This window comes from Chiloscyllium plagiosum, unplaced genomic scaffold, assembly GCF_037043375.1.
Source record: "Chiloscyllium plagiosum isolate Xiang-an unplaced genomic scaffold, Cpla_swu_hap1 HiC_scaffold_23, whole genome shotgun sequence".
NCBI lineage: Eukaryota > Metazoa > Chordata > Chondrichthyes > Orectolobiformes > Hemiscylliidae > Chiloscyllium > Chiloscyllium plagiosum.
Genome location: NW_028270161.1, coordinates 21611815 through 21635387, shown reverse-complemented (window position 1 = coordinate 21635387; position 23573 = coordinate 21611815). Strand labels below are relative to the sequence as shown.

At 40.2% G+C, this 23573-nt stretch overlaps 2 protein-coding genes across 4 annotated transcripts in view; both read left to right on the top strand.

Annotated features, from left to right (window-relative positions):
- Positions 1-23573, top strand: part of shank3a (SH3 and multiple ankyrin repeat domains 3a) — a 1012090-nt gene that overhangs the window by 833841 nt on the left and 154676 nt on the right. For all 3 annotated transcript variants that reach the window (XM_087999457.1, XM_043713934.2, XM_087999456.1), the window contains one exon: positions 10490-10625. In XM_087999457.1, coding sequence (XP_087855583.1) covers positions 10490-10625 — 136 coding nt within the window. The remainder of the gene's footprint in view (positions 1-10489; positions 10626-23573) is intronic.
- On the top strand, positions 19511-21637 carry LOC148145834 (uncharacterized). Its single transcript, XM_087999277.1, has 3 exons — positions 19511-19590; positions 19678-19844; positions 20652-21637. Exons 1-3 carry the CDS (start codon positions 19511-19513, stop codon positions 21386-21388), a joined length of 984 nt encoding a protein of 327 aa, XP_087855403.1. The 3' UTR covers positions 21389-21637.

Here is a 23573-nt window from a genome sequence, read left to right as displayed (position 1 = left end):
CTTTGCAGCTAGTACCATACATATCTCAACTCAGCTATTCATCAGATGTACCAACAACATTGATGAGGCCTTTGCTGGAGCTGAAAACATTCTATTCAAGTTGGAAACTTTATGTACAGTCTTCTTGACTGAAACCCTACTCCTTAAAGCAGAAATCTCATGTCAGTGAAAGACAGACAGGAATTTAGTTCACTTAGATGATGCAAGTCCACACCTGAACCTAATTACTGAGTTTACTCCATATCTTTCAATACCCTGAATCAACAAAAATCCATTAATCATGGTCTTACAAAACTCAATAGCCCCTAGTATTTGCAGCTTTTGAGATAAAGAATTCCTCATTAACTTTATTTTTTGTGTGAAAAGTTGATTCCTGATTTCATTCCTGTATGGCCTCACTATAATTGTGGCCTCTGATTCAGCAATTCCTCGCCAGAATAGATAAATTAACTAATTAGTAAAATTTGTAAAACTTATATATGTACGAGAATAGATCAGAACTTAATCTCTAAACTCATGTTTGATGTATTATGGTCATTGTTCTTTGAAATACAGAACCAACAAGGCTTTGATCCCCAAGCTGTTCAGACAAGTGGTAATGGAAACTGACTCTCCACCTTCAACATTTTCACATTAATCCAAGCTGCTGCTCAGTGTTACTCTTGTTGCCACTGTGTGAACTCAACTTTGTCTCACAATATAACTCATCTTCACAAGCAGTGGAAATGACACAATGTTTCGTAAAAATGGTTCACAAAAAATGTGGACTATGATAGGATGAGAAATAAGTGAAAAATATCTCATCACAACCCATAGCTGCCACACACTGCTGGACTATCCAAATCAGGCACTGTCACTGTAGTGAACGACAGGTCAACATTTTAAGGAGACCGATTTTCATTTCACTCACCTACCATGTTGCCTTCTGCAAACTGGTGATACACAACTGAAGTGACTAACACCGTCTGAGCTTGCAGCTGCTGGTTTTGGCCCATCTACTTAGTACATTCTTGAAAGGTATGACTCCCTTGTGGGACCATGCCAACCCTTGTAATGTCATGACATTTGTCGTTGCGCTGAATGGCTATCTGTCTCTGTTGTCTGGAAGCTGTTGGAATGACTTCCAGCCTCGGGTTAAATTTTAATGGTCATAAAAAGGGATCCAGAGGTACTTATTTGAACAGAGATTATTTCAGTGGACAAAGGTGGCTGATGGTGAAAGAACATTCAAATTATGTAGTAACAGCTTGAAAATTTAACAACCAGTAGTCAGCTCTCAATTAGTTGTGGTTGCTGACATATGGACCAAGGTTAAATTAAAAGTAGGGGAACATCAACAAGATATTCTGTCTCTTTAAGCTGAGTTATACTTATCTAAGGAAAATTGAAATAGGAGTAGAAGAAGGCCATTCAGCCCATTTAATCAACTCTGCCAGTCAATAAGATCATGGCTGATCTGCCTGTGTTTCAAATTCCACATTCCCACTGACTCCTGATAACCACCCATTTCCCTGTCTAACAAGAATTCATCTGACTTTGTCATAAAAATATTCAGTGACCCCACCAAAAACCACGTTCTGAGGCAGAGAGTTCCAGATTCACACAACTGTTTGTCCTGGAAGGGTAACTCCTAATTTTAAAATAATGCTCCCTATTTCTGGACTCATTCAGAGGAAGAAACACCCTTTCTATGTTCACAATGTTAAGACCATTCAGGATCTTATACACTTCAATCAATTCATCTGTCACTCTTTTAAGCAATAGTGGCAAAAAACACAGTTTGTTTGACCTATCCTCAGAAATTGGCCAACTCATTACAGATATCAATCAAATAAACCTTCTGTGAACCACCTCCAATGCATTTATATCCTTCTTTAAACAAGGAGACCAAAACTGAGCTGTGGTCAGTACATGAGATAGGCTGTCACCAAGGAATCACAGCAGTCATAGAGTCTTAGAGATGTACAGCATGTAAACAGACCCTTCGGTCCAACCCGTCCATGCCGACCAGATATCCCAACTCAATCTCGTCCTACCTGCCAGGACCCGGCCCATATCCCTCCCATGGGTGGCATGGTGGCACAGTGGTTAGCACTGCTGCCTCACAGTGCCAGAGACCCGGGTTCACTTCCCACCTCAGGCAACTGTCTGTGTGGATTTTGCACATTCTCCCCATGTCTGCGTGGGTTTCCTCCCACAGTCCAAAGATGTGCAGGTTAGGTGAATTGGCCATGTTAAATTGCCCGTAGTGTGAGGTGAAAGGGTAAATGTAGGGGAATAGGTCTGGGTGGGTTGCTCTTTGGAGGGTCGGTGTGGACTTGTTGGGCTGAAGGGCCTGTTTCCACACTGTAAGTAATCTAATCAAACCCTTTCTATTCATATACCCATCCAAATGCCTCTTAAATGTTGCAATTGTACCAGCATCCACCACTTCCACTGGCAGCTCATTGAATACATGTATCATCCTCTGTGTGAAAAGGTTGCCCCTTAGGTGTTTTTTATATCTTTCCCCTCTCACCCTAAACCTATGCCCTCTAGTTCAGGACTCCCCAACCCCAGGAAAAAGACTTTGTCTATTTATCCTATCCATGCCCCTCATAATTTTGTAAACCTCTATAAGGTCACTCCTCAGCCTCCAACGCTCCAGGGAAAACAGCCCATTATGTTCAGCCTCTCCCTATAGCTCAAATCCTCCAACATCCTTGTACATCTTTTCTGAACCCTTTCAAGTTTCACAACATCTTTTCGATAGGAAGGAGACCATAAATGCATGCAATATTCCAACAGTGGCCTAACCAATGTCCTGTACAGCTGCAACATGACCTCCCAACTCCTGTACTCAATACTCTGACCAATAAACGAAAGCATACCATACTCCTTCTTCACTATTCTATCTACCTGCGATTACACTTTCAAGGAGCTATGAACCTGCACTCCAAGGTCTCTTTGTTCAGCAACACTCCCTCGGACCATACCATTAAGTGTATACATCCTGCTAAGATTTGCTCTCCCAAAATGCAGCACCTCACATTTTTCTGAATTAATCTCCATCTGCCACTTCTCTGCCCATTGGCCCATCTGGTCAAGATCCTGTTATAATCTAAGGTAAGCTTCTTCGCTGTCCACTATACCTCCAATTTTGGTGTCATCTGCAAATTAACAAACTGTACCTCTTATGCTCGCATCCAAATCATTTATGTAAATAACAAAAAGTAGGGGACCCAGCACCGATCTTTGTGGAACTCCACTGGTCACAGGCCTCCAGTCTGAAAAACAACCCCCCACCACCACCCTCTGTCTTCTACCTTTGAGCCAGTTCTGTATCCAAATGGCTAGTTCTCCCTGAGATCTAACCTTGCTAACCAGTCTCCCATGGGGAACCTTGTTGAATGCCTTAAACTGAAATCCATATAGATCACATCTACTGCTCTGCCCTCATCAATCCTCTTTGTTACTTCCTCAAAAAACTCAATCAAGTTTGTGAGACATGATTTCCCATGCACAAAGCCATGTTGACTATCCCTAATCAGTCCTTGCCTTTCCAAATACATGTACACCCTGTCCCTCAGGATTCCCTCCAACAACTTGCCCATCACCGACGTCAGGGTCACTGGTCTATAGTTCCCTGGCTTGTCCTTAAACAGTGGCACCATGTTAGCCAACCTCCAGTCTTCTGGCACCTCACCTGTGACTATCGTTGATACAAATATCTCAGCAAGAGGCCCAGCAATCTCTTCTCTAGCTTCCTACAGAGTTCTCGGGTACACCTGATCAGGTCCTGGGGATTTATCAATCTTTATGCGTATCAAGACATCCAGCACTTCCTCCTCTGTAATTTGGTCATTTTGCAAGGTGTACATTTCTCTGTAGTCTATATCTTCCATATCCTTTACCACAGTAAATACTGATGCAAAAAACTCGTTTAGTATCTCCCCCATTTTCTGCGGCTCCATACAAAGGCTGCCTTGCTAATCTTTGAGGGGTCCTATTCTCTCCCTAGTTATCCTTTTGTCCTTAATGTATTTGTAAAAACCCTTTGGATTCTCCTTAATTCTATTTGCCAAAGCTACCTCATGTTCCCTTTTTGCCCCCCTGATTTCCCTCTTAAGTATATTCCTACTGCCTTTATACTCTTCTAAGGATTCACTCGATCTATCTTGTCTATACCTGACATATGCTTCCTTCTTTTTTTTAACCAAACCCTCAATTTCTTTAGTCATCCAGCATTCCCTATACCTACCAGCTTTTCCTTTCACCCTAACAGGAATATACTTTCTCTGGATTCTTGTTATCTCATTTCTGAAGGCTTCCCATTTTTCAGTCGTATCTTTACCTGCGAACATCTGCGCCCAATCAGCTTTCAAAAGTTCTTGCCTAATACCGTCAAAATTGGCCTTTCTCCAATTTAGAACTTCAACTTTTACATCTGGTCTATACTTTTCCATCACTATTTTAACTCTAATAGAATTATGGTCGGTGGTCCCAAAGTGCTCTCCCACTGACACCTCAGTCACCTGCCCTGCCTTATTTCCCAAGAGTAGGTCAAGTTTTGCACCTTCTCTAGTAGGTACATCCACATACTGAATCAGAAAATTGTCTTGTATGCACTTAAGAAATTCCTCTCCATCTAAACCTTTAACACTATGGCAGTCCCAGTCGATGTTTGGAAAGTTAAAATCCCCTACTATAACTATCCTATTATTCTTATAGATATCTGAGATCTCCTTACAAGTTTATTTCTCAATTTCCCTCTGACTATTAGGGGGTCTATAATACAATCCCAATAAGGTGATCATCCCTTTCTTATTTCTCAATTCCACCCAATAATTTCCCTGGATGTATTTCTGGGAATATCCTCCCTCAGCACAGCTTTAATGCTGTCCCTTATCAAAAACGCCATTCCCCTCCTCTCTTGCCTCTCTTTCTATCCTTCCTGTAGCATTTGCATCCTGGAACATTAAGCTGCCAGTCCTGCCCATCCCTGAGCCATTTTTCCATAATTGCTATGATATCCCAGTCCCATGTTCCTAACCATGCCCTGAGTTCATCTGCCTTCCCTGTTAGGCCCCTTGCATTGAAATAAATGCAGTTTAATTTATTAGTCCTACCTTGTGCCTGCCTGCCCTGACTGTTTGACTTGCTTCTGTTCTCAACTGCATCAGTCTCAGATTGACCTCTTTCCTCATTATCTCCCTGGGTCCCAGTCCCCCACCTTACTAGTTTAAATTCTCCCGAGCAATCAGTTTCCATATTCTGTGATCTCTCGGTCCAACATCACAGACAGTCACTTTGACAGCTTCTGTGAAAGGGTGAGTGCATAAGGTAGGGGTGATGAAAAGGGTTGAGGGCAAGGTATATAGGGTACCAGTGGGAAGAATGCCAGGCAAGTAGGGTGTCAGGTACATATGTTTAGGGTGCCAGGTGGGCCAGGTATACAGTGCAATGTGTTTGGGATTCCAGATGAGTAGGGTGCCAAGGCGCAAGGTGGCAAATGGCCCAGATAAGTAATTGAGTGTTTACAGGAACTCAGGTTGAGCAGGAGATATTGGTTTGGGTAGGAGCAGAGGATGGATGGCAGGTGAGGTGGGGGCAGGGCAGATGTGTAGAATTCCAGGGTAAGTGTGCGGGGAGAGAGAGCGAGAGAGAGAGAGAAAGAGAGAGAGGGCAGGCAGTCAGTCATTTGGAGACGTTGCCTGGACTGTCCAGGACTGTTCTTGGCAGCATTTCAGTGGGCTGTGTTCGTTTTTAATCATTGTACCTAGAAACAAAAGATGCGATCATGGTTGAAACAGCTCTTTGACGTAATGTTTCTATCGGGATCTTGAGATCCCTTCGGATAATCCGAGATTCGGATAATTGATATTCGGATAATTGAGGTTCCTCTGTAGTGGATGTAGGGTGTCATGCGCCAGGCCAGACCCTCTCAGAACATTTCAAGAAGGTAGCCCAGACCCTAATTTTACTAGTTGTTTTGAGCAGGTGTAGAGTGAGTATTCCAGGAGTGATGCAGCTGGTCAAAACCCACGGTGACTCAGTGGTTAGCACTGCTGCCTCACAGCACCAGGGTCGCAGGTTCGATTCCAGCCTCGGGTGACTGCCTGTGTGGAGTTTGCACATTCTCCCCATGTTTGCGTGGGTTTCCTCCAGGTGCTCTGGTTTCCTTCCACAGTCCAAATATGTACAGGTCAGGTGTTGGCCTTGCTAAATTGTCCATAGTGTTAGTTGCATTAGTCAGAGGGAAATGGGTCTGGGTGGGTTACTCTTCGGAGGGTTGGTGTGGACTTGTTGGGCTGAAGGGCCTGTTTCCACACTGTAGAGAATCTAATCTAATCCAATCATAAAACCCCTCGGTTTTAAACAAAACAGAATTTATTTACAGACTACTGAATGAAACACAAACAAACGGGAAAAGAATATGGAATAACTTAACCTATCCAAACACTCAACAGACTATCCCAACTTAATGATGCTGGTCCAAATTCCTGCAGCAATCATTCCCATAAATACCCCTTGGGAAAAAAGGTAAAATCAAATATAGAATCTTCCAGGTGAGAGAAAGATGGCAGAGACATTCAGGATGGAACACCTTCTTCCATGTAGCTGTTTCTTTGACCAGCTGCCTCAAAACTGACTGCTTGCTAAAAACCAAAACAAACCAGAGAAAAGCTGAGTAGGAGAACTGACCACACTCCTTTCATTGTACAAGTGTTTGTTTGAAAACTTAAAAGCTTCCTGAAGTAGATAAACTCAGACATTTTAGAATCTGCGTGTTTTTGACCACTAACCTTGTTAAAGGAGCAACATTGTCACAAGGGTAACTCAACAATAGAACAAACTTCATGGCTTTGTGTCTTTCGGCTAGGAGAGTAGGCAAAGAAGTGACAGATGGACTACAATGTGATTAGACACTTTGATAGGAAGAATAGAGGCATAGACTATTTTCTGAATGGGGAAAGATTACACAAATCTGAAGCACAAAAGCATTTAGGAGCCCTAGTTCGGGGTTACCTTAAGGTTAACATGCACATTCAATTGGCAGTAAGGAAGGCAAATGAAATATTTGCATTAATTTTGAGAGGCCTAGAATATAAATGGAAGGATGTACTGCTGAGGCAGTATAAGGCTCTGGTCAGACCACATTTGGAACATTGTGAGCAGTTTTGGGCCTCATCTCTAAGGAAGGATCTGCTGACCTTGAAGGGTGTCCAGAAGAGATTCATAAGAATTATCCCAGGAATGAAGGGCTTGTCATATGAGGTGCAGTTGAGGACTCTGGGTCTATAGGGTAAGGGGGAATCTGATTGAAACTTACAGAACCGAGAGGCCTGGATAGAGTGGACACGGGGAAATGTTTCCACTAGTAGAAAAGACTAGGACCTGAAGGCACAGATTCAAATTGAAGGGATGATCCTTCAAAATTGAGATGAGGAAGAATTTCTTGCCAGAAGGTGATTAATCTGTGAAGCTCATTGTCACAAAGTGCTGTGGAGGCCAAGTCATTGAGTTTCTTTAAGATAGAGATAGATAGGCTATTGATTGATAAGGGATTCAAAGATTACAGGGAGAAGGCAGAATAGGGTTGAGAAACATCAGAAACAAAAATGTGTTGCTGGAAAAGCGCAGCAGGTCAGGCAGCATCCAAGGAACAGGAGAATCAACGTTTCGGGCATGAGCCCTTCTTCAGGAGTCCTGAAGATTCCTGAAGAAGGGCTCATGCCCGAAACATCAATTCTCCTGCTCCTTGGATGCTGCCTGACCTGCTGCGCTTTTCCAGCAACACATTTTCAGCTCTGATCTCCACCATCTGCAGTCCTCACTTTCTCCTTGAGAAACATATCAGTCATGATTGAATGATTTGATGGGGTGAATGACCTAATTGCACTCCTGTATCTTATGGGATTGGTCCAAAAGGGCCATGGGAGTGTCGTTGCAGCCTGGTGTCAGAACCTGCAGCAGAGACTGATCTGGGTGTTAAGGGGGCTGTGGGTTCAGGATTTGAGAGGAGTGTTGGAGGTGTGAGAGCAGGGGAGGAGCAGATAGATAAAATGCCAGGTCTGGCAGCAAGTGGAATGAGATTCTACAGTTGGAGGATGTATTAGGTCTGGCAATGCTGGAAAAGGTTTGGGTCGCAGGATAAGGGAGCTATTGGGTCTGGCAGTGGGGAGGTTCCAGCAGCGAGTCTAGGGTAGGTGTAGTCAAGGGCACATTTGATAAGTTATGGTGAATTACGTTTACTGGAAAACTCTAAACTCTCCAGTTTAAATGGATACTTTCAGAGGCTTCGGGCATAGGAGAATTGGCCAGTAGATTATTCAGTTCCTCAGGCAATTCCCTCGGGATCTGCTATGTTGGGGATTCTGCTGGGTCTGTATGCATAAATCCCATCTACACTGCAGGAACCTGGGCTTTCTGGAAATCTGGACCCTTATTTATGGAAAGGCTTTCATGCATTAAAAGCAGTTCAAAGAGAGTGTATGGAGTAATACCTGGAAAGCACGGGCTGTTTTACGAGGAAGGTTTGGACAGGCTATGCTTTTATATGGTGTAGTCTTAAAGAGTAAAACGTGACTTAACTGAAATATTTAGATGCTGTGGGATCTTGAAAATGTGAAGATGTTTCTTCTTATGAGTGAATCTAGAACTAGATTAACCTGTTTAAAAAGGGTTAAACTTTAACTGTTTAAAAATCAGGGATAGCCCACTTAAAACAGAGATGAGGTGCTCATTTATTTCCTCTCAGAGAGTCATGAATCTTTGGGTCGTTCTTGCTGATAAGATGTGAAGTAGAGAACTTTGAATCTTTTTAAGGCAAAGATATATAGTTCCTTGTTAAGCAAGAGGTTGAAATGTTATCAGGGATAGACATGATCTTTTTAAATTGTGTCACAAACTCAAGGGGTCAAATAGTCCACTCATGTTCTTATTTGTAATGTTGCTTATATTAAGTGTTTGAGAATGCCTTGTCTAAACAAAGGAGACTTTACATCTGAAAAGCTATGCAATTGTTGATCATTGCCTTATGTTGGATTCAGGAACACAGACTGAATTAAAGTTGTAATACAGAGATATTATATTCCACTGATAAAATATTAATGGAAAAACTTATCTCAGAGAAACAAGCTATTTACAATGAACATTTAGGACCAACATTCCAAATAGACCAGAGACCATTGAGAATATCTGATCTCTAATCAGCTGGTGGCCGAGTTCAGTTGGTACAGCTCTGACTGCTAATTTCCATCTGACTGCTTTAGCCAGATTGCTTTGTTTCCCAGATACGATGGGATCTTCCTCTTCTTGTGACCTGTTGAAGTGTTGTGTAGATATTTTGCCCAGGTCTTTTCATTCAGTTTACTGCAATTTCAAGTTTTCTAGCTGTTTTCAAAATCTTCAGTCTGCCTATTCATGGCTTTGAATTTTTTATGCTGTAACATATTAGTCACAGATTTCAGCTCCTATTTTGTGCTATATGTGTTCCTCTCTTTTTCTTGGCTTCTGTCTCTATCCCCTCCTCCTTCAGCCCTGTTTTCTGGGATCCAGGCTCAGCCTCTTTTATAGCTCATGGTCTGGGCTCTGGCCTTCACCACAAGTCCCCCATGTGGATTTTATTTTCCCAAGAAGGATATCCATTGAATTGAATAATTCCCCAACTCAGTATCCTCCCAGACCAACAACCTCTCCTGGTGAGAACCTAGTTTTGCCCTGTAGTCAGGCCCGCCCCAAGTTGAAAGTGCCAAGTTCGCTCTTACCTCCTCCACTACAGATGAATGTATTGTCAAACCAAGGATCTTCCTCCCCATCATTTCAGTGTAAACTAATTTGTGAAGTGCAGATTATAGTCTGGTGATTACTGGAAATCTCACACTCCCCTTGTATGTTTAACCCTTCTGTCTCTTACTGACCCATTTATAAATACTGCTTCAATAACATGAACCTCTATTATCTTTCAAAGAGGGCTTACCCATTTTTCACTCTGACTGCTATAAGTCAGTGGAAAAAAATCAAGTGGGAAAGCACTGAGTAGCTGCTTAACGCTTACATTTTCACTGGATGCAATCTACGAATACACTATTTCCTTAGCCAGGAGCTGATCTGCATCAGTTGCAAATGGTTGCTCTGGGCACTCTTAAATCTTTCATCTATTAAACTTGAAACACAAGATACTGTAAAGAATGCAGATCCACCAATGCATGAAAGGACTATTGTCATTAGTCAATGATTAGCAGTACGTATTTCAATCTTGAAAAGTCCATATTGGAAACAAAAACTTGTCTCCTTTCAGCTGTTAACAAATACAGTCTGTGGTTCCAGCACATTCTGAGTGGATGTGGTAGTCAGGGTTCCTTCAGCTGTAATCCTTTGCATCTCCCTAATCCTTCAGTTGTGCTCCTTGTATTGACTTCTTTTTTTGTTCCAATGAGCTATTTTACACACACTTTCCAAAATGCAAAAGGGTCATGGTCTGAACTAAATTTATCTTCCTTTGCAGGTAAACAATGTCAACGTAGTGAAGGTTGGACACAAGCAAGTGGTTTCCATGATCCGACAGGGAGGGAATAACCTGCTGATGAAAGTGGTGACAGTCAGCCGAAAGCCAGAACTGGAGGACGGAATGAGGAAGAAAGGTCAGGAGATAATTTATTATCATTGGAAAATACTGTCAGAATTAACCCTTTCACTGATTGACTGAATGGCAGATGTTCTGTTGATGATACTGGTTGTAGTCAAGACTAATAACTATGTGAAGTTGGATGCACATCCTGATTTAACATAGAGAGCTCTGGATTACACTGCTGTGTAACAGAAGGAAAATCTACGTAGAGTCTAATTCCAAATATCACCTGCATGTCCATGTAGATACAGAGCTTGTTCCTCTTATACAACCCCAGTGCATCAGAGAATCACCTATGTATCTTGTCAGAAGAACTCCCTTCACTTAATCAGTTTGTAAGTGAACCAGTGCCTCTGCTTAAGAAATCAAAAAAACAGTGAAATCCTGGTTTTCTAAAGTTAAGGAATGAATCAAATCCACACTCCCCAACAAGCTAAGAAGCAAATTGAAATACCTTTCTCTCAATCAGGGTGTGACAACATAAATATCCCATCCACTGGGATTATGGAGCAAATTAAGATTCTTTCATCTCAGTAGGTTAGAAGTTAATATCTTGTCAGCCTTCCAACTCATGAATTGATGGTTTTAGCCATGATGGTTAATGATGTATTAAACATGGCCTAGTATGGCTTAGAAGCCCCAGTAGTGCATGGCAGTCTTGGTCACACGGATGCAAATTAAGACAATGGATTCTGAAGGTACAGGATTGACTGACCTGTTTCCTCTGGACTTTCTTCAAACCAAACTTTCATTTTTCCTTTGTCTCTTTCAGTACCCTTGCAATCACTCAGGTTCCGGAGGTCAAGCAGTCAACACTGCCTCCCAGTTGCCTGTATCAATATCCATTACTTTCATATTTTGCTTGCAGGTAGTTTTGTAGCAGAGATATGCATGTTAAGCAGGTTGTGACCAAGTGACCAATTTAGATTCAGAACACCTTTGGGGATACAGCCATCATCCAATAACTTAAGATGCCAATCACTTAAGCACTGAGTGTACGCTGATGGATCTTGGATCTCTGAATTGATGATTTTGTCCTGGCATTGAGGCTGAGGCTCTCTATGGATGTAAGCTGATTTCTGTCATCAGATTTGCTCACTGAAGACCTCTCCTTACAATAAAAATGTTGAAACCCCCTTTCCTCCCATCTCACGACCATCCTCCTCTTTTTTCTTCTTCCATCTCTTTCCTTCCCTTTCTGTCCTTCCCTCTTCTCTCTTTCCTGTCTATTCCCTCTCCCTTCCCACTCTCCTGCTTTCTTTTTATATTCAGAAGTGCTCTTACAAATGCCCTCAAATCATCATAGAATATTCCATCTATTAAATAGCACCCATAAACCCCCTCCCAACTCCAATTAGTTGGAAAATGTTTTCAACTCTCTTTGCTTCATCAGTTAGCAAGTGAATTGGCCACATCCTGTTGCTCCTAATGCCCAACCTTAGTCCAAGGTTAATGAAGCATGTATAAGATTAATTATTAAACTGCCCTTTTGTTTTTCCCTCAACGATATCTGTTAGATCCTCTAAAAAATGGGAGGAATTAAAGCAAAGGAATTATACTGAAACAAGAATGCCCGTTATTCAGTACAATCCAAATCTGAATGGGTATTGAGAAAACTGTATGCACGTGACACAGTGAAAGGGTTAAAATCTCTGCATGTAAACTGCTTCTCACTGAGCGCGTTTTATGAAACTTACACTTGCAGGAGGGACTATCTTAACTGTATGCCCATGTACTCCTGTGATGATCAACAGCTTATTCAGTGAGTGGGTTAGCCATATAAACCAGGAAGGTCCCAGGTTCTGAACTCTGGTAATGTGCTGAGTTAACTGATGCCATAAAGAATAGTGGTAGTTCTCAACTTTCATTTGCACCCCAGACTAGAAGAGAAAAAAAATTGAATCCTGACCAAAGTTTATAATTTGTTATTATGCAAGAGTGAATATCAGGTAAGGATAGATCAGGTTCCACTATGATCTCCGTTGCATTTAAACAGTCTAGCAAATTCAATGCCCTGGTTCTCACAAGAGGAATGATCACATGGTTGAGATCTCAAAGAAAAAGTGGATCACAGACCAGTAGGGAGTTAATACTTACAAACCAGATAAAAGAGATAGAAATTGAATGAAAGAGAGAAGAAACAATGCCATGGAACTGTATGTGAATTGGGTTAACATTTGTCTGAGAGTGCAATTTACCATTAAGCAAATTATCATTTGATATACTCATCAATTTAGCAAAGTGTGTTTAAGTTTAATGAATGTTGATCTAATAAGGCAACATGTAAAGTTGAAATGTGTTCTTGTGGTTCTAAAGATGTAGTTGTGTTATGTATTTAAAAGATAAATGTTTTTGAACATAGTCCAAGTCCACACTTTAAATGAGAGCTTTATTTAAATTAATCAAACCCCATAAAAGTATACTCCATTGATTACTAGCTCCTGTATTTAGACAACCAATTCATAACCAATTAACCCTTAATTAAATATACCCACCAGCTGTTCCCTCATTCTATTAAGTATCATACATCCCTTTAGATCACACTAAATTATATCACATCCAGTTTCTTTTTAAATAAATCTATTAATAGAATAATAATAAAAAGCAAATAACATATACAAAATGACAATATATTATTCCAATTTTCCTCCTTTGCACATGAATGTTCCAAGCGTTCTTTTCCAATTATGTCCAATGGTTTTTAAAGCTTGCTCTTTTCTTTCCAAACAATCAGATAGCTGACTGCTTCTACAAACCCATTTCAATTTGAAAATTTCTCTATTCTCCAATTCCTGTTTTAAAACTGCAAAAATCAATCCCCAGTCTTTTTCTCATTCATACATTTTGTTTAGTGTAAGATAGTGACTTATTATCAATGGAGCACTCATTCATTTTTGCTACTGTATCCATTTTCAGAATTCCTTCTAATACTTTCACCAAGAAAAACATTATATCTATAGTCTCACCAAGTGTGACAGTTTCAGCTGCTAGGGTACTTTTTACTACTCCTAACTTTATTAACTTCCCGTGCTCGAGGTAACATTTGCCTTCCTTTGCTATAAGAAAAATGATAAACCCTCATGTACTTAAAAAGTCGTCACAGAGATTTGCATTAGAAAAATTACTAAAACCAATAAGTTTTCATGTTACTGGTATCTCCCAATTGTGAAAATGTAAAAATACAGTCATCAATTTTTATTTTTTCAATGTTTTCTTTGCCTAACTAATACGATCCACCTTGGGTTGTATTCAACTGTAATACTTCACAACTTCACTTGGTGCCCAGCCAATTCAGCTGTCCGTTGCATTCCTCTATTTCAGTTTTGGAATATTTTTTTACTGAGGCCTACTTTGACTAACAGCAATGGGGGCTAACATTTTGCATATACAATTGCTGATGCAAATCAACACCTGATCCTTTTGCTTTAAGCCCACATATGACAATATTTTTAAATTCGTCGCCACACCCCACAAAGCCATCAAGGTGCCTGGAAGTTACCCAAATGGTGCAAGTAAAATGTGGCAGGATCTGCTTTAAACTGAAGATAGCCTAATTTTAATAAGTTATATGTTACTGAGAAGTGTCAAAATCTTGGGGCATTATTTTGGCCATTTACAGATTTATTTGACTTCCGGAATGTTCCCAATGCATGTGTCCTCCTTTGGACATGCCTATCAAGCTGATCTCCTTGCAGAAATGCAGCTTTAATATCAAATGACCTACGCTCCCAAGCATCTATTACTAATATTTTAAAAATTGCTTCTTCTACTGTCAGTGATACTGTTCTTAAATCTTAGTATCTCGGTTTTTGTGAAAATCTCCTACTGCAAGTCACTTCAGGAGAAGTGACTTTTTCCATGCATTTCCACCGAAGTGATAAAGATGGTAGTCCTTCATTTGGCACATCTGCATACATCTCAAATTCTCTCCAGTTTTGTAGTTCTTGTTTTATTAATTTTGTGGTCATTGGGACTTCCAAATCACATGGGCTCCTGATCCTGGTTCTATTCCAGATTGGTACTATATTTCTTGTTTAGTTAAACCATATCTTCTCTATTGCCTTTGATCTCTTTCTGGACAGCTACTGTTTTACTTCCCTGTCTTATTAATAGGGTTCACTTCAATGGTTCGTGATCTCTTTTGAAGGATATGTTTGAGCTTACATGCATTTTCTCGCCTTCCATCTTTTTACTTCAAGCAACTTGGAAGTGTACGCAAACACATTTTTTTGTCTTTACCAATAATGTTCCCCTGGCCTGTCCATTCTTTAAACCCATCTCTCTTATAATAAACATATTTCCCTGATTGAAACTGGTTTCTAATGGCCTTACCTTATATCTTAAAGCTCAGCAATTTCTTTATGAGACTGGCTTTCTTCCTGCATGCATTGCATTCAAGTGTCCTGAAAATGTTGAGCCTCTTCTTAAACTGGAGGTTGATGACTTATTACTGATGGAATATTAGAATTCCTACCAAAAACTAACTGATATGGATGATATCATCCAATCATTTGCAAAGACATTCCTACCATGGACACCCCAAGTGAGTGAAAATGATAATTTACAGTTTACTGCATGGTACCTTTCACCTACTCCATTAATAAAATGTCTTTCTGCTGTCATACTTATATTATATATATATATTCACACACCTATCTCTAAATTAATCATTAGCCCATTCTTCCCCATGATCGCTGAGAAATTATCACTGGTCCAAGTCCAGTCCCTCACCATTTTTCCATTACCTTATCCACAATTATTTTCTAATCCACAATTATTTTACCAAGTATTGTTAACTGACAAAATCTGGTTGCCACATCTACAAAACATAAAATGATTTTTTATTCCATATCACTGAATCCATAGTCACAACCTCATTGAAATCTCTTGCTCAGGGGAGACTTCCATAGGTCATGATGTGGCTTTCAGTATTTCTTACAAATCTCACATCTATTACATCTCTTCAATGAGCTTATCACACTTCCCATTACTCCTGCATCCTTTACTAAAACTTTTAAACTTTGAGGATGGATGGAGAAATTGCCGATGTAATTTTAACACAACTGACTTCTTGTTTTCTAACTTTTACCCGCTGATCTCAATAACACTACTTTGTGCAGACACTTCTATGTTTTGTTACAAGAATACAGTAGTGTCCCAATTGTGCAAGTTGTAAATTCACAGATTTTCCAAATTGAAGAATTTTCTCATTTTCCATATCCAGCTTCATCTATGTCTTCTTCATTGATGGCCTACATAATAACATTATTTTTCGGAATATTACATTTGTACAAAAAAAATTCCTTCTGCCTATTTCATATGGAATGGACATGCTTTTGAAAGATTTTAATACGTTATCATTCCCAAATCTGAAACTGGTGGAACTCTCAAATTTATTAACTTTGTCCTGATCCTTAAAATCGAAGTAGCATTTTAGTTTGTCTGCTGCACACACTGAAGATGCGCAACCCCAGTTGAACACTGCATAATTGAAAGATTATGGGCTGGACCTTCTTTTGACGAATACAATGCACTCCATTATATACTTTTCCATGGTATTTGCCTCAGTCTTTCTAAAAACTGATCACTCCTCAGAAGCAGTTAATAAATCATCTTTTTGATAAATTTTATCCATGAAAGTTCACAATTTGTTCAACTTTAATCCGTGTTTTAATCATCAGATTCCAACTCCAAAATCAAAGTCTTACACATCTTATGGTAACAAAAGTGCTCAGGCCATGTCTTGTTTCCTCTTTGGTAAAGAAGTAACCAAAGACCACATTGTAACTTTATTCTTCCTTAGGCATGAGGCTCATTTTTAGAAACAGGGATAGGTAAAAATACCCTGAGGTTGATTTACATTTTGACACAACCTCCTCTTATCAATGTTATACCCAAGAAAATTAATGTTTTTGAACCGAATCCAAATCCACAATTTTAGTAAGAACTTTAATTCAGCTAACTAAACTCCATAAAATTCATATCCCCCGATTACTAATTTCCTCTTATCTGTACAACCAAGTCACACCCAATTATCCCTTAATTAACATATTCATCATCTCTTCCCTTCCATCTCTGGCTTCCTTTCAAACAGATTAAATTATAATAGTTTTAGTTTATGAATGAACTTGTTTACAGATTGGTTTTAAAGACTGAATTTGTTTTGATGGGTTATGGTTGAAATTCTGTTCAGATTGAGGACATGAAGGGTCCTTTGTGTAAAGACTTGTTGGAACCATATGTCAAGATACTGTTGATTTTGCAGACTCTGATGATATGAAGTATAATGATTAACAGTAATCAGTCCAGTTTCCAAAAAGTATCAGTTAGAAAGTTCTCATATCCTTTCAATATGGAGTTGCTGATTTGAAAATGGTAGATTTTGGAGACCATACAAAGGGGGTTTTACCCTTTAGATTGTTTTCTATAATTGACAAGCCGAAATGATGAGTCGTCAGGACATTTCCAAAGTTAAAACAAAGAATCAACAAAAAAACTTGTTCAGTAATAGTTGGGCTATAAATATGCACATTGTAGAAGGAAGAGAAGTTAGAGAAGGCAAGATCTTTGAAAACTGGAAATAGTAAGAAAGAACTAGTCAAAGTAGGAAGCATACTGATCATGCTTGTCTTCCAAATTAGGTACGGAGTAAAGGTCCCTTCACTAAATGTTCCCTCTGCCATGTTTCTCTATCCTTACTCCACCTTAAAATCTACATTTCTCTTAAAATCTAAAGTTTATGGTTCACATGAGTTTTCTGCCTACTCACTCTGACTTTGATTCTGTAAATTTTCTGCACTGAAGTCTGGACTTAAAATTCCCAACCTTATATACATTATCACTTGGGTCAGTAGTCCACAAAGCACAAGACAAGAAAATTACACTGACACGTGTTAGAAGTGGACTGAAGACTTATAATTCTGCTCCAGCCCATGTTGCAGCCAGTAAGTCTCACCCAAATCACTAAAAGTACTAACGCAGATTGATAAGATCTTTAAAAACAAAAGTAAACAAAATTATTGGAATTGGATTGAAAAGCAGAGTTTTACTAAAATTACACAGTACTTTCATTGAGTCACGCTTGGAGAAATGTGCATAGTTCTGATCTCCATGTTATAAAAAGAATGTCACAACATTGTGGAACATGTGAAAAAACTTTTAAAAACGACACCAGACTGTGAGGATATACTGGTCAAGAAAGATTAAGCAAGCTGGAGTTCTCTTACATAGAAGTACAGCACAGGAACAAGCCCTTTGGCCCATGTGTCTGTGACAACCACAATGCCATGCTAAAGTAATTCCACATGGTCTATATCTCTCTATTTCCTGTCTGTTCATGTGTCTGTTCCAGAAAAGGTAAGGATCAGTGGTGACCTGTTAAAGATCTTTCAGATTGTGTAAGGGTTTGTTAGGATGAACAGAGGGACATGTTCTAGAGGAGACGAAAACGAGGGGTTGCAAATATGAGATAGCCAATAATAAATTGAGAACTTCTTCCATCAAAGAATATGAACTCACTACCACATGAAAAATGTAACATGAATGTCTTGATGCATTTAAAAAGCTGGATAAACACTCAAAGGTAAAATAAACAGGAGGAAATGCCTGAATGAGCAGGGTGAAGAGTATTGGAAGAGACATATGTAGAGTATAAACACAGGTGTAGATCAGTTAGGTTAAGTGGCCTTTTATTGTACTGTAAATTCTGTATAAATCTGTTTATCCTCTCATGTTCAGTTTTGTCCTATATTCATGTGAAGGAACTGGAGACAAATAGCTGTGCAAACATTTTAGTCATCGACTTAGTATGAGAAGTTAATGCAGGTAAATTTCCCTCAAAGCAGAAAAATAGGCTCAGGGTTGGCAAGATGTTTGAAATATAAGACATAAAAAGTACTGAAGGAATTGGTGTGTTTTTGTAATTCCTTCTTTGGGTGTGTGCATCAATGGGCCAGGATATGGGGGTATATCAGAGCCAATTAACCAGAGCCCCAAGCTGACTGTGCTCAGGTAGGGGCTAGGGGACAGGGGCCCTAGACAAGAGCAGCACAAGGGCCTGTGGTCTCTGCCCCTGAGTCTGTGCAACATATTGCCTGAGCCTCGATAGTGGTGGTGAGATATCTTCCTGAACCGCTTCAGGCTATGTGGTGAAGAAATTCTCATAATTCTCTCATAATAGGGTTTTCCAAGATTTTTATACAGTAACCATGCAGGATTGGTGATATGTCCAAGTCAAAATGGTTTGTGCTTTGTTGATGTTTCCATGCACCTGCTGCCCTTCTCCTTCCAGTTCTGGAGGAGCCACTGATTTTGGAGGTGCTGCTGAAGAGACTTTGGCAAATGAATGCAGTGCACCAGAATGTAGTACAGGTGGCTGTGACAAAGGTCTTGTATAAGCATGAAGGAAACAGAAGAACCTGCTTCAGAGAGTAAAAACCAATCACACTTGTTGACCTGTTAATCTACTGGAATAATTAACTGTAGCACAGTGACTGTTAAAGCATTGAACAAAAATTGAATAGATGCTCGTTCAAACAGAATCCAGGGAGATAAATGGTAACAAATTAGAATGGTGAAAACATGGTGTTATCTGTAGACTTGAATGATGTTTGGGTGGCTGGGGGCTGGTGTTATCTTTGATCAGTTAAATCGAAAGGCTCTTGGTAAGGTTACTTCTATCCCTAGGTCTGATGGTTTGAACTTTAAATTAAATTGTCTAATCAGAGGTAAATATTTCACACTTTATTCCCTTAGCAAGTCAGTTAAATTATGAAATCAGCTCACTAAAGCAGTAATAATAGTTAAAAATGGTGAGAGAGTTGCGATCCAGAAGACCGCGGTTTTAGCGAAATGGAACTTTGTCATTGCTGGTTTACACTGTACAAAAAAAAATGAAGCATGCATTTCTTTGACACCAAGACTGTGTTAACGACAACAGAGGACCATCAAGAGGCCACTGAGCCGTCACTGACAGGAGAGTTAATAAATTTGAGCAAAAAAAGTGCCCCAAACTGCAAACGGCTGTCGCAAACGAGATAATGAACTTTTTAAAAAAAAACAAAAAGGGGTTGCGAGGCTAAGCAGCAACACACTAGGAAACGCAAACCAACTGCACAGGACAGCAGGGCACCTAGCGAAATATCTCCCTTGAATCGAGAAACCGCTAGTTCAACTTTCAACCAGCAAGGCACCGATGAGACCGCCACTACGCCAGAGCCCATCACTGAATCTGGTAAGTCATGTAAATAATGTCTGCTGTCTGTTTTAGTTAGAAATAAATAAATACTAACACCATAGCCCTATCCATTAGTCATCGCTAATATGCATGCTAGAAATGACTCCATAGAGTCTTGTAGATCCTTAGATGTAACGCCCCGAGTACATAATCGTTTGCTGTGCCTGCAGTAAGTTCTTTGTTAAGTGGCACTTTTATGCTGTCCTGATGGCTCAGTGGTTGAGCACACCTTGTGTGGTACTGAGCCATACAGGCCAGGAAGGTCCCAGGTTTGACCCTTGGTCTGTGCTGAGTTAGCTGATCTCAGCCAGGGGCAGCTAGGGGGAGCTGGGGGTGGAGGGCACTATGATTGGCCTTAGCGTCCCTGGTCTAGGGAGGGATTAAAAAAAACAAAAAAAAAATCAGCCATGGTTCCCACTCCTGATCGTCATTCAGTGACTCCTGCTAGGCACCGTGTGTATGTGTGTGCATGTGTGTGTGCGTGTGTGTGTGGAAGTCAAGGTGAGAAGAGATTTGGGTATGACTGTAATATTTCTTTTGGTCAGCTTGCCTACTAACTCTTATAGCCTAGACTTGTGTGTGGAAGATAGTTTGGTGGGCAGGTGGCCAATGGAATGGCAGTACCCATTGGACCGCTGCCTAGCTGGAGTCACTGCTTTCAGGAAAGGAGTGGAGAGGGAAAGAGAATTGGAGAAGCGTCAGTGGTACTCTGTCGTCTGCAACAGTCTGACTTTAAAAACAAGATCTCACAGTGCTACATAACCCCAAACCCAACATTAAAAGCAACCTCTTATGTCTTCACAGATGAGTCTCTCACATCAACCAGCACTGAGTCACTCGAAGGACTCACCAACATTTTCAAAGATGACGACGCTTCTGAGGAGAACGATGATAAATCTGACCATGAGGAAATTGCCACAATGCCACAAGACCCTGAATCTGAACTCCACACCTCAGACTGTACTGTGGAATGGCAGGAGGACCTGACTCCTGTGGCTGGAGCTTCCAAGGGACCTCTCCTGGATTGTACAATGCAAGCCAGAGGGTCCACCATGGAAGATCAAGGGACACGTCAGCCACAGTTGAGAGATGCTGTCCCCGAAACACCTCCAGCGCACACCCAACAGATGCTGGAACAGACCATTCACCTCCTTCATGAGGCAGTGCAGAACTTCCATGTCACTGTGCAGACTGGATACACCCAGATGCACAGTGACATGACAAGATCGCATACTATAATGCAGTTTGGTTGGGCACAATTCACAGAGCAAGTTGGCTGTCTGGTCAGCCTGCTCAGGACCCTGGTGCGAGATCACCAGGCTGCTACCCCTCAGCTCCGTGATGTTGCTGTTCAAAGCTCTCTCAAGTCCCCTGAAGCCCAGTCGACTGGGGTGGTGCTGCCAGCGGCATCCTCTCCTGTGACTGAAGTACTGCCAAATGCACAGTGCAACCCAGTGGGAGACCACTTGAATGATGGATCTTCCCAAAGCTCAGTCACCTGCCCTGTAAATAGAACACATGTACATAGTTTTAATATATAATCATGTAAATAATTCAACTGCATTGACACAATTTGGGTTCCACCGTTGTTACGTTTGCACATCTTTTACATCAGTCAACCAGACTACCTCAACACGACCAATTGAAAAGAAGTGCTCTGTAACTTTGTTTTAATTTGTACGTTCATCTACACAGCTACTTATTGGAGGCATCTATGCTGTTTTGTTGGAACAGTCAACAAATGTTAGTCATTATTTGTACTGTTCATCAAACCATTTGACTAAACAGTTTCTATTTCATCATTCTTTGTCTGGTGTCTTCTTTCCTGTTCCATACCTGTACATAAGATAATACTGACTCTGCTTCCCCCAAAGGTGTATCATAACTAGTTTCCGAAGCCTGGTAGCAAACTGGTGAATCTACCTTGTCCAGTCTCTATCACTTTAAATTTTAAAAAAGTACTGTAGATGCTGCAGATCTAAAATACAGGCAGAAAGTACTGGATAAGCTCAGCCAGCCTGGCAGCATCAATGAAGAGAGTTAATATTTCAATTCTGATATGACTCTTCTGCTTCCAAAAAAATTGCATTCCATTCAAAATATTAATTTTGGTTCTCTTTCCAAAGCTGCTGCCAGACCTGCTGAATTTTTTCTGCACTCTCTGTTTTACTTTCTATCACTTTAAACTTGCTTTGTAAAGTATGGTTCTTAAAACTGCAGAGAACAGTTACAGTTGCCTAACTATCATTTTGTAAGACATTATCTTTATTCCTAAACTCCGTACTCAGTTTAAGAGCTCTTCCATCTATAGCAGACAACATTTTTCTAGTACTGCACCAGTCTTTCAACATTTATATCTTAAGTTGGATCTGAACCCACAAATTTACCCTTACACTTTTTCCCAAGGTGAACACCTCACTATTTCTAGGTTATCCTTGTATATCCCTTGATATTTTATCTTGTGGGTCTGAGACCTACTGTCATCAATATCTTTATAGTCAGATCTTCAATTCAAAGCAAGTTGAATTTGTTGTGGAATGAGAATAAATAAGAATAGCGTTACAATTATTATTTTGTAACCATTTGTATCACCAATATTCCACAGCCAGTAATCAGGTAATTGAATGGTCAATCTGCTTTTGAGGTGCTAATTGAGAGATAAATGTTGGCCAGGATACCTGAAGAATACACCGCTATTTTTCAACTAGTGTCACAAGATTTGAATTGTGGACCAAAACAGCACCTAACATACAACGACATCATTTGGTTCATTGTGATTATTCAGGCTCTGTGCAATCAGTCGAAAGCATATTCACCATGTTCTCGGCATAGCTCTTTATCTTCCTCTGCTCCTAATGTTTATCCATTTTCACCTTAAAATATGCATTTGTCTCTGCCTCGCCCTTGCCCTTTTAACTGTAACAAGCATAAAGGCATTTTACTTTGCATTACATCTCTCTAAGTGCCATATTTAAATTGATAACCTCTTATTAGTGAGTCCATAGCCAAAGGAAATATGCCCTGTTCACATTATTAAAACTCTTAATTATATTAAAATCGCTTCATGATTTTACAGATCTTCCATTCATTTTCAAAATTTACAGAAGTTCAAAGTGCTGTGAATTGTGATATGGTTCATGATGAACTTTAAGAGGTCAGATAGGTCAACAGAATGCTGGCTACGTAATAGAAGAAATATTATTTAGAAAAATAAGAAGGGATTAATTTTAGTAGAAAGGACAAATAGGCAACATAAACTAAAGACCACAATTCTGCTGGGGGTATACAAAACTTGGAGGTATATCCATACAAATCACTGAAGATGGCAGGACACATTAAGAGTGTGATTGATAAGCCATACAGGACCTTGGGTTTTCAAAATCATGAGCCGTCTGAACAGAGTCAATAGGGAGAAACTGTTCCCTTTGGCAGAAAGATCAAGAACCTGAGAATGCTGGTTTAGGGTGATTGGCAAAAGAAGCAATGGCAACAAAGATGGAAACCCTGCAGGGCGAAAGGGAAAAGGCACAGAGAATGGAACAAGGTGAATTGCAGACAGCCAGCATGGATATGACTGGTGAACTGGCTTCCTTCTGAGCTGTAACCACTCTGCGATTCTATAAAGCTCAGCTTGGCCTCTCTGTTACACTAGAAATTATCTCAGTTCCTCAAATTTGTCCTCATAAATATATTTTTCTCATCTTTGGTAGCATCCTGGTGAATCCA